Here is a 12,763-nt window from a genome sequence, read left to right as displayed (position 1 = left end):
CTACATCCTCTTCTCTCTAACTAACAACTAACCCATTGTCCTGGACAGACAGCTCAGATAGCTGAGGTGTGTGCCCATGACAGCGTGCTTGAACCTTAATTGGATATAAGCACGGAAATAAGCTGAAATGAAATGTTTACTCTACGGTTTCGCTAAAGATAACATTGGTTCATTGTTGGTAAGATCAGTGGATCGATACCTAGTTAAACTGAATGAATGAATGTTTAACGGCTCCCCAGTAGTTGAATGTTTAGACCCCGAGGTGCAGTGGTTCATAGGGTGTGTCTCTCTAGGTTACGTTAGGTTGGATTGTGATCGATCCTGACCATGATTGTCTGCGTTCAGTTACCACCATCCTTTCGCGGCGTTACAAAACGTTCGTTCGGCTGGTTTTTTAACGCTTTTAACGCTTAACGTTTACATGAATGAGATTCAACGGGAGCCAGTCAAATATCACTCGGATACTCGCTACATACACTTGTGCACTGAACGCAACACAATGGTTAACGATGTGTGTGTGTGCGTGTGCGTGTGCGTGTGCGTGTGTGTGTGTCTGTGTATGTGTGTTTGTGTGTGTGTGTGTGTATATACCGTATAACCGGAAATTTTCGACGATTTTTATTTTCATGGGTTTCGAGGGTAAGTAGTCAGCATCGAAAATATAAATCCTTGAAAATATTTGAAAAAATCAACAAATTCTAACTAAAATATTTATTGTGAAAACCATAACACACTGACAATTTACCGGAACATTTTATTTCCTGTCATGCACAGTCCACCGGATACGACAAGAGAATAGTATAGTCAAAACAACAAGTTAGAATTTTTAAAACGTTATTGCGTGAATCTCACTGTTTGTAGAATATAATGAAATATTTCTTAATTTCGTATATTGTTTTTGTCAATGTCCGCCCGCACTGCATCAGAGATTCTGGGGTGGATGAATGCAGATTTTAACATTTCCTGGCGTATTTTTAATTCTGCCATAACTTTCATAATCCACCTTGCATGAATTGGTTTTATCGCCGAAGTACGCATATCGATCTTGATGTCTGTTACAACTTCGCCGTGTTTCATAGCCAGGGAAACCCGCTTTGAATACCATGTGGTAAAATTAGACTTCATGGCGTCCTTAAGTGCTTTGTTCACACATACGTCGTAATTGGCTTTACACAAAATCAAAGACTGTGATCAGTTGTCTGTCGAATAGCATACCGGGTATCACAGGTGACTGTTCTATTGTTTAACTTTACACGTCGGTAGTATCGAACAACTGGCAGCCAAAGTGAAACTTTAATCAACAATAGCAAGTATTCTCACAACTAGACTTGCTAAAACTCGAAAATAAAATCACTTTCAGTTTAGATTTGGCAAACAATGAAAATAAGAAACCTTGAAATGTTTTTATACCCAATACCACGAAAAATTAAGACCACGAACATTTCCGGTTATACGGTATATATATATATATATATATATATATATATATATATATATATATATATATATATATATATATATATATATATATATATATATTAAACACAATGGTGGTTTTTGCTGTCCGATCTCTTACATAAACCTTTTTTTTTTTTTAAATTGCACGAATCCTTTACATCCATCCATACAAACGTAGATACATACATACATACACGCACGCACGCACGCACGCACACACACACACACACACACACATACATACATACATACATACATACATACATACATACATACACATGTACATACATACATACATACATACATACATACATACATACATACATACATATATACATACATAGGGTTTCCTCTGATGACTACGTGTCAGAATTGCAAAATGTTTGACATCCAATTGCCGATGATTAATTAATCAATGTCCTCTAGTGGCGTTGTTAAACAAAACAAACTTTAACTTTGTCACAACAGCGGGTTTCTTATCAAACACCTAATAACTGCTGTTTAAAGTACATGATAAAGTGTCGTTAAAAATGACTTTCCTCTCTACAGTCAATAAATTAAATAAATGAGAGCGGTAATGAAATTATGGTTAGTCATATTGAGAAGTCTGTGTAGAAACTATATAGACTAGATTATGTCATTATAAATACTGTAGCCTAACCTGTCCGTAAACAGATTTACAAAGCTTAATATCTTCATTGAATTTATAGGTATTCACAAACTATGGTGTCAAAACAATTAGTATCTCAATGAACAGTATCTCTAAATCTTGATACATTAATATCTGATATTAATTATTCATCGCACGTTTAATTGCTTTCAGGGTTGGTTCTTTATCGTTTGTATTGATAATTGCCGGGTATAATAAAGAAAACATTGAACTTGGAAGTTTTTATTATATCCATAGTTAAAAATAAACATCAATAGACTATTCAGAAGCTTTTCCCATTAAGTTTGATAGTCTATGCCAAGCAAACGAAAAACAAATTGCTTTTTACCCGCAGACAATTGAATCAGCCGTGCGAAGACTGCTTCCATTCATACTAAATTTCTCATCGATAGAGTCCCATTGGCCTACGTGGCCCAGAAGCCATAAAATTGTGTGGGTACTGAGATCATATCCTGATACAGGCTCTATCTTAGACTGAAATGAATGCATTGTATGTTTAACATATCATCATATTTAATGGCCATAATATATTATATATAATGGCATTTGGTCATATAATGGCATTTATTTAACGACGCCACTCAACACATTTTTATTTACGGTTATATGGCGTCGGACATATGGTTAAGGACTACACAGATATTGAGAGAGGAAACCCGATGTGGCCACTTCATTGGCTACTCTTTTCAATTAGCAGTAGCGGATCTTTTATATGCACCATCCTACAAACAGGAGAGTACATACCACGGCCTTTGTTACACCAGTTGTGGAGCATTGGCTGGAACGAGAAATAGCCCAATGGGTCCACGGACGGGGATCGATCCTAGATCAATCCTAGATCGACCGCGCATCAAGCGAACGCTTTACCACTGGGCTGCGTCCCGCTCCGCCAGTGAAAGAAAAACAATGTTGTTGCCTACTGAATAGCAGCAAGGAGTCTTTTATTTCCTTCCAAGATTGAGTGCATCAAAAGCCTCGATGAGACGTTTCGTATAGATATTTTTTTTTTTAGAAAAGACCCTTTGTCGACATTTATTGCCCACTAACAATAAGTGCGCCTAAGACAGCGTGCTTGAACCACCAATACCGATGATATCAAAAATACTGTTTCACTTTACCAAGCGTCAAAGACAATGGACGTGATAAGATCTTCAAATCCGTTAAGGTTAAGTTAAGATTGATCTTGTACAGTATCAATGGACCGGCCTCGGTGGCGTCGTGGTTAGGCCATCGGTCTACAGGCATGGGATTTTTAATCCAGATACCGACTCGTTATCTGTGTACCGGCCTCGATGGCGTCGTGGTTAGGCCATTGGTCTACAGGCTGGTAGGTACTGGGTTCGGATCCCAATCGAGGCATGGGATTTTTAATCCAGATACCAACTCCAAACTCTGAGTGAGTACTCCGCAAGGCTCAATGGGTAGGTGTAAACTACTTGCACCGACCAGTGATCCATAACTGGTTCAACAAAGGCCATTGTTTGTGCTATCCTGCCTGTGGGAAGCGCAAATAAAATATTCCTTGCTGGATGTCGTAAAAGAGTAGCCTATGTGGCGACAGCGGGTTTCCTCTAAGAAAAACAGTATCAGAATGACCATAATTATGTTTGACGTCCAATAGCCGATGATAAGATAAAAAAAATCAATGTACTCTAGTGGCGTCGTTAAATAAAACAAACTTTACTTTTTTGTGTACAGTATCAAAATAAATATTTCGAGAGAGAGAGACAGACAGACAGACAGACAGACAGACAGACAGAGAGAGACAGACAGAGAAAGAGAGTTAGAGTATTTTAACATGCCCATATACCACTAAGGTTTCAGGCATGTCCGTCGCGGGCCAAGTCTTTGGATAGCCAGTGGCTTGGCCCGGGACAGAATACTAAGGGACAATTTAGATTTTTAAACCGAAAAAAAGGGAATGGGGACTTTAATCATTTTTAAATTTAGAAGCGCACATCCAAAAATAAAATAAATATAACACCCTAATAAAATGAAGATTTTAATATTTTAGACGCACATTTTAGAGCGGGCAGTTCCAAATTATAAAATAATTATAAAAGCAGTGTCAGAACTAGCGTATATCTGATCTAAAAGATTTCGTTTAGTTGACCGGATGTCTGTGTAGGCGTCCTCAGATCAGAAGTCTGAGAGGACGCTCGTACAGTGCATCTCTGAGAGTCATTGTCATTGTACAGCGCCGCACACACAATGCGTATTATTCGTATGGCCTCGACGCTCCATGTTGTATCCATGTTTCTTTTGTTTTATAGTGTGTGTTCTTCCAGCTGCTTGTCATTTACCATTTCTGTCATTCAGGCTTCTTGTTGTTCAACTCATCTGTCATTTCGGCTTAAATCAGGTCTTAATGTATAATTGATTTTTAGCAAAAGTCGTAATACCGCCTTATTAATAAACCAGCATATTTTTGAAGATCAAAGAGAATTGTAAATACAAATTTAAAGACAAGATGGGCTAAATGTTTTGCAGAACCTACACTCTACAATGACACCTCTAGATGAGGGAATCTGTCTGTATGTCTGTCTGTCTCTCTTTTCCTCTTTCTAGCTATCTCTATATATCTATCTATCTATCTATCTATCTATCTACCTATCTATCTATCTCTGTACTATCTGTCTGTCTATATATATATATATTAGGGGGTAATTTATTTTCAAAGAGACAAAGTATTCGAATATATAGGGAATATATAGGGAATAACTGGATAAAGCCGATATCTTAAGATAGTAACCAGTTATTTCTTTTATCCTGCAGGAATATTCGGAAAATCATTATTTATTCCAGTTTTGTGTACGCATATCGAGTATTGTCAACCTAGCAAGGCTTTTGCCGTATGACGCCATACAAGATACATGAAGTCATTATTTGTAAGAAGCTAGCTACATTCTGTCACACTAAATAGCGTAACACACTGAATGTGTTGACATAATTGTGATAGCATACACTCATGGATCATTTTAGTGGACCTGCTAAATGGTCCAACAAAATAGTGCCTGAAAATATACACATTTAATTTGTCTCAATAAGGTCTTTTTTTCTTAAATATTAGAATATATTCCACTTTTTCTCGATATTTTGGTATACAATTAAGTAGACTTTGTGCCATAAATCAAACGAAATAACTTCGATAATTTTAACTGCGGTTTTTGACATCGAGCACATAGTGTATTTTTTAAGTCACATATTTCGTGCGACTGTATCTTTAGTAGGTTAAATGCCGTGTGACCGTGCCTTTAAATATAAAAAGGCCACAAACACACGGAATATCCAGTCTATAACAGGCGTTTTTAAAGGTACTGTCCTGAGTTTGCTTCCATTGTAAGATAGTTTCGACTAACATGGCCTTTTTTATTACTAAAATTACATATTAAATATATATTTTGTTGTTAGAATATCTGTATATGTAGAAACAAGGTGTTTGTTGTCGTCGTAATGTTTATAGTAGCCAAAACCGGATTTTACCTCCCAATAATTTGTTATCATTTTACGAAGAAAATGAAAAATGAATGCTACAACCATTAACGCACGACCACAAACACATTAGATATAGACACTGGTATTCTAAACAACAAAGGGGGCGGGACGTAGCCCAGTGGTAAAGCGTTCGCTTGATGCGCGGTCAGTCTAGGATCGATCCCCGTCGGTGGAACCATGTGGCTATTACTCGTTCCAGCCAGAGCTCCACAACTGGTATAACAAAGGCCGTGGTATGTACTATCCTGCCTGTGGGATGGTGCATATAAAAGATACCTTGCTGCTAATCGAAAAGAGTAGCCCATGAAGTGGCGACAGCGGGGTTTTTTCTCTCAGTGTCTCTATGGTCCTTAACCATATGTCTGACGTCATATAACCGTAAATAAAATGTGTTGAGTGCGTCATTAAATAAAACCTTTCCTTTCTTCAAAACACTGGAGCACATTGATTAATTATGCAGCAGCTATTGGGTGTCAAACGTTTGGTAATTCTGACTCGTAGTCATCAGAGGAAACCCGCTACATTTTTTTCTAATGCAGCAAGGGATCTTTTATATGCACTTTCCCACAGACAGGAAAGCACATACCACGGCCTTTGTCCACTAGTGGTGCAGTGGCTGGAACAAGAAAAAAACCAATCAGCTGAATGGATCCACCGAGGTGGTTCGATCCTGCGACGCAAGCACCTGAAGTGAACACTCAACCGACTGAGCTAACTCACGCCCACCTTTCTTCTAAACAAGAAAATAGATATTTAGTATGTAATTCCAGTCAGCGAAAAGGACACGTTAGTCGGAAACATCTTACAATGGCTACACACTGAGGACAGTCCCGCATGCCTACGCTACGTTCGCAAATTGCAATCAATCGGTTACGCCTCGTATCTTATGTGGTAATGGCCTCTCTTTAAAAGCATCTCATCCAAAATGCATGCATCAACAAAAGACCAAAAGGTCGGTTAGTTTTCATCACAAGCATATTTCATTCCAAACGGATCTCTTTTTATTGGTCGCATGGGAGCAATCTTTAACGACTTTATTAAAGGAGGCCATCACACTTGGTCCGATGGGAGTGCATAATGACAACGCTTACACTAAATAAATAAAATGTACTAAGAGAAATACGTGTAGGTGAAATCATAAATCATCACTTTCAGGGCCGAACCCATCAGTTAATAACTAGTAGTACACCGGCCTCAGTGACGAAGCGGTTAAGCCATCGGATTACAGGCTGGTAGGTACAGGGTTCGTAGCCCGGTACCGGCTCCCACCCATAGCGAGTTCTTAAGGGCTCAGTGGGTAGGTGTAAGGCAACTACATCCTCTTCTCTCTCACTAACCACTAACCAACTAACAACTAACCCACTGCCCTGGAAAGACAGCTCAGATAGCTGAGGTGTGTGCCCAGGAGAGCGCGTTTGAACCTTAATTGGATATAAGCACGAAAATAAGTTGAAATGAATTACTAGTAGTACAGGAGCATTAGATGTTACAAAAATCTTGAAACATAAAAATGTTGATTTGCTTAACGACACCACTAGGCCACACTAATTAATCACGGACTGTAAAATGTACTAAGATTAATAAGTGAAGGTGAAATCATAAATCACCACTTTCAGGGCCAAACCATTCCCCTAAAAAAAATATTTTTGAAAATAATTTCAGTTTGGTATGATGTAAAAAGAAAAGTAAAAGTGTTTTCGAAATAACCCAAAAACAATTTACTATTCTTGTATGCAATTTAGAAAACAATGGGTTCAGAAATAAATAACTTGTAGTAAATTCCATAGTATGAACAAAGGCGATCCTTGTCGGACGAACTATAGTAGTACAGGAGCATTAGATATTAAAAAACTTAAGATTTCTTTTGTTTGTTTAACGACACCACTAGAACACATTCATTAATTATGTGCTGCTGGGTGTCAAAGATTTTCTGATTCTCGTGAAATCCCATTCATTTTTCTATTAGTAGCAAGGGATCTTTTATATGTATTTTAGCAGACAGGACAGCACAAACCAGTGCTTTGAAAACCTAATCACGGGGAATTGTTTGGACGGAAAACAAAAACCCAACGAGGATGTTCTATATTCCGACATATGCACCTCAGGTGATAACTTTACCTTCTGAACTAAATCCCTCTCCCTAAACCTTTGAAATTAATGTTTACATAAGCACAAACCAGAGTTTATCTTCCAATAATTCTGTATGTATATATTAACAGTGACTGCTACAAACAATAGCACATGACCACAAACACATTGAAATATATATATATATATATATATATATATATATAGTCAATGCTGAACAACAACACAATTGTATTTAATATATAATTTTAGTCACCAAAAAGTCTATTTTAGTCGGAAGCATCTTACAATCGCTGCAAACTCAGGACTAAACTATAGATTACATTTTTCAAAATTTTCGTCATGGGAGAGGGGGCGCTGCTTCCTTATCTTACTGCCGCTAGGTACGACCCTGAATTTAGTATTGGTCACGGACGTTGTTTGCTAGAAAACAACAGGAGTGAAGGTGGGTCCGTGGCTGGCGATGCGTGATTGGATGATACTAGTATTTCTTGTTGGCGTGTTTTTGTGTGGTAATATATTATCAGTCTGTGTTAGGACTTAAAGAGTCAGGAACATTTTCACCGTCAAGGTAAGACGTTGTTTGTGCCTCGTCTGATGGACGCAGTTTGTTCTTGTGTAGTGAGATATTATCAGTCTGTGTTAGGACTTAAAGAGTCAGGAACAGTTCACCGTCAAGGTAAGACGTTGATGGGATATTGATGTAGCTCGGTTGTAGAGCACTCACTCCGGACTATGAAATGTTTCCACGTCCCAACCAGTGTCCCATTACTGGTATATTAAAGGTCATGGTATGTACTGTCCTGTCTATGGGAAAGTAATATAAAAGATTCCTTGCTGCATTTTTATTAAGAGTAGTCAGCAGCAGGTAGCAGGTGTTCTCACTCTGTGTTTCTCATACTCTCTCTCTCTCTCTCTCTCTCTCTCTCTCTCTCCTCTCTCTCTCTCTCTCTCTCTCTCTCTCTCTCTCTCTCGTGTATGCACTTTCCAACAGATATGACAGTACATACCATGGCCCTTTATATACCAGTCGTGGTTCACAGACACTGATGTGGAATGACCAGCCTCGGTGGTGTCGTGGTTAAGCCATCTGACATAAGGCTGGTAGGGACAGGGTTCACAGCCCGGTACAGGCTCCCATCTAGAGCGAGTTTTAACGACTCGATGGTTAGGTGTAAGACCACTACATCCTCTTCTCTCTCACTAACAACTAACCCATTGTCCTAGACAGACAGCCCAGATAGCTGAGGTGTGTGCCCAGGACAGCGTGTTTGAACCTTAACTGGATATAAGCACGAAAATAAGTTGAAATGAGTTGTCATGTGTGTCTGCAGACAACTGTATGGGTATTGACAGTACAGTATAGCCAATAACTGATGTGTTTTATTGTTTTATTATTGCAGGTGTTTTAATATGGAGACGTGGCTATGCATATTTCTACACCTACTGTACGTCTGCGGCATCGGATACTGTATACAAGAAACAGGTGAGATTGGCGAACATTATTGTATCATTTCACTGGAGGACTCTTGCCCACGACTTCTAAACGTGACACACGTGGTACTGAGTCTTGATGCAGGGTCCGGGGCGGGACGTAGCCCAGTAGTAAGGCACTCGATTGAGGCGCGGTCGGTCTAGGATCGATCCCCGTCGGTGGGCCCATTAGGCTATTTCTCGTTCCAGCCAGTGCACCACGACTGGTATATCAAAGGCCGTGATATGTGCTATCCTGTCTGTGGGATGGTACATATTAAAAAAATCCCTTGCTACTAATGGAAAATGTGGCGGGTTTCCTCTCTATGACTGTCAAAATAGCCATATGTTTGACATCCAATAGCCGATGATTAATCAATCAATGTGCTCCATTGGTGTCATTAAACAAAACAAACTATATATAATTATTTACAATTGGATGTCAAACATATGGCTATTTTGACAGTTGTAGAGAGGAAACCCGCTACATTTTCCATTAGTTTATGTTATGGGTTTTGTATATGCAGTCTCAGAAAAAAAACCCGCTACATTTTTCCATTAGCAGCAAAGAATCGTTTATATGTTCTTTCCCATAGACAGGACAGCACATGCCACATCCTTTGATATACTAGTCGTAGAGCACTGGCTGGAACGAGAAATAACCTAATGGGCCCACCAACAGGAATCGATCTTAGACCGACCGCGCATTAGGCACTTTATCACTGTTCAAAGAAATGGAAGGGCAGTCCAGCATACGGATAATCACGTTACAAATGGGATGCGCCCCGCCCTAAGATCATAACAGTTTATTTTGTTTATCGACACCACAAGAGCGCATTGATTTATTAATCATCGGCTATTGGATGTCAAACATATAGTAATTTTTACAGTCATAGAAAGGAAACCCGCTACATTTTTCCATTAGCAGCAAGGGACAGCACATGCCACGGTCTTTGATATACCAGTCGTAGAGCACTGACTGGAACGAGAAACAGACTAAGATCATCGTAAGTGCATAAGGTTTTTATGCACTTAAAATTACCTTAGCGCTAAGATCGCTTCGTAGGTCGATAATGACACATATCTTTTCGAGGCCGTTGAATATCCCATCTGGGACGCATTCCATGTGCTCGGGTTTTGACGCTAGGAACATCGTGATGCGGGCGAGGAATGCGGAAAACGGAGGCGTCAAAACAAAACACGATTCTGTAGCACTGGTTATCGCCACGCTGAAGAAACCACGCCTATTATATGACAAACGGACTTTATACACTGTAGTACGTTTGTGTGAATACAGCAATACAGCGTCATGCTTTTCCGCATATGGGGTAGAGCGCCCGCCTGATGCGCGGTCGGTTTGGGATCGATCCCGGTCGGAGGCCCATTTGGCTATTTCTCGTTGCAGTCAGTGCACCATAACTGGTATATCAAAGGCCGTGGTATGCGCTATTCTGTTTGATAGATGGTGCATAAAAAAATATTCCTTGTTACTAACGGAGATATGAAGCGGATTTTCTCTCTAATACTACAAATGTATATATGTTAAAATTACCAAATATTTGACATCCAGTAGTGAAGATTTAATAAATCAATGTTCTATAGTGATGTCGTTCAACAAAACAAACTATATATAATTATTTGCAATAACTATCTCCTTTTTCTCTCTCGAACTTGAAAAGTCGGTCAGCAATATTTCGTCATCTGGGTCATGGATTTACTTTTTTAACTTCAGTAGTCACATGGCTCGCCGGAACATCGCTGTCGTATTCCGGCTCAGGTTGATACGGAAGTACGGTGACTGTACCCCTAACGGCTTGTCTTCCTCTGCCTCACCAATCGATGTAAATGGACAAATGCGATAAGTCCAAAAGTTCCAGACTAGCGTCCGTTAAGAGTGAGACATGTTGTTTTTAAAAGAATTGGCCGCAGTCGCCATGTTGATCTCTAAACAGAGTTGTCGAATGCCTTATTCTACGTGAAGTTGCTGATGTTGTTTGGGGTTGGGGTTTTTTACTTTTTTGTGTATAGGGTTTTTTTTTTATTCTGGTTTTTTTCTGGGGGTTTTCTTTTTTGGGGGGTGGGGGGGTTGTTCGTTTGTTTGGGGGTGTTTTTTGTTGTTGTTGTTTTGGGGGGTTTTTTGGTCAAGGCGTTTTAGAAAAAAATTTTTTTTTGTTTTTCAAGATGATGACGACAACTGGTTTAACGTGCTCAAATAGCACAGGGTTTCGAATACGTTTTTTCAAGAAGTAATTTTATTAATAATTGTGTCGGTATTGTTTGGGGTTTTTATTTTTATAACACACCCATTTGCGAGAACACTATGCGTTATTTTTGATAACACATAGTTGTTTAAACACGTACGTGTGTTAACAATTTCAAGACATGCGACTGGCTGCCCCTAGGTGATGACCAGGTCACCAATGTTATACGTCCAATCAAAAACAGCACGGTGGAAATCGATTACACTGTGGGGTATAGTTAACCTGGCAATCATGTGTCTGTGACGCGTAAGTCAGCTACAAATGCAAACGGTTGTAAATATCTTTTAGTCAATAAAGATGTTAAAATTTGCTTAAAGGGACATTCCGGAGTTTGCTGCAATTTTTAAGATGTTATCGATTAACAGAGACTTTTTAACGATTGTAATTACGTATCAAATATATTTTTCTGCACAAAATATTAGTGGCTGTATATTAAACGTGTTTCTGATCGTTCTAATATTTGTACTAGGCTAAATTTCATTTTATTTTCTAAATATGTTTTTTTCGTACGTACGAAATTATTTGAAAACAAAATCCAGTTTGGGCTTCTTACAAATATTAAGACGACCAGAAATACATTGAACACACACACACTGATATTCTAAACAAGAAAATGTATTTAACATGTAAGTTTAATCGTAGAAATATTTTATTAGTCGGAAACATCTTTCAATGCAGCAAACTCAGGAATGTCCCTTTAAAACGTGATTTTTGAGGATATGTAAGAATAGAATAATACATTTGTGTCCGTTTGATATCATTTATCTCGCAACTCGTTGTTAAAAAACGCTTTCGCTCGTTAGATACATTTTAAAACAACTCGTTGTGAGATAAATGGCCACTCATGTATTATTCTCTATTTAATAAATTGTAATATGTTCATGTATTTTCTTCCTTCCTGCGCGGGTTTAGACCAATCGTTTGAGTGCTCGCCTTAGGTGCTTGCGTCCAATAGCCGATGATTAAGCAATCAGTGTGCTCTAGTGGTGTCGTTAAACAAAACAAACTTTTTAACATTCTTCCTTCCTGTTTATTAATAATAATCCATGAGCTGGGCTCTTAAAAAGTGGTATACTTTGCAAGCCATTAGTAGGAACCGGGAGAAGAGGGGCATTTGCTCAGCCACGCCCCCTTCCGCCCCGCCGCCCCCCCCCCCCCCCCCCCTCCCCCCACACGTCGCCACTTGAGGACGAAAATGTACAGTTTTTGTCTTTCTCTATATAAATAAGGTTAAATATATGGGTTGTGTCCCCCATTGGAGACTGCCCCCTGGCCCCCTCACACACACACACACACACACACACACACACACACACAC

General features: G+C 39.1%; 1 protein-coding gene across 2 annotated transcripts in view; it reads left to right on the top strand.

Moving 5' to 3' along the window:
- Positions 1 to 12,763, top strand: part of LOC121390441 — a 72,871-nt gene that overhangs the window by 43,661 nt on the left and 16,447 nt on the right. For both annotated transcript variants that reach the window (XM_041522268.1, XM_041522261.1), the window contains exon 2: positions 9,115 to 9,197. In XM_041522268.1, coding sequence (XP_041378202.1) covers positions 9,125 to 9,197 — 73 coding nt within the window. In that variant the 5' untranslated portion in view covers positions 9,115 to 9,124. The remainder of the gene's footprint in view (positions 1 to 9,114; positions 9,198 to 12,763) is intronic.

Source organism: Gigantopelta aegis, chromosome 3, assembly GCF_016097555.1.
Source record: "Gigantopelta aegis isolate Gae_Host chromosome 3, Gae_host_genome, whole genome shotgun sequence".
Classification (NCBI taxonomy): domain Eukaryota; kingdom Metazoa; phylum Mollusca; class Gastropoda; order Neomphalida; family Peltospiridae; genus Gigantopelta; species Gigantopelta aegis.
The sequence above is the reverse complement of the archived record's forward strand: the minus strand, read 5'-3'. Positions and strand labels throughout refer to the sequence as shown.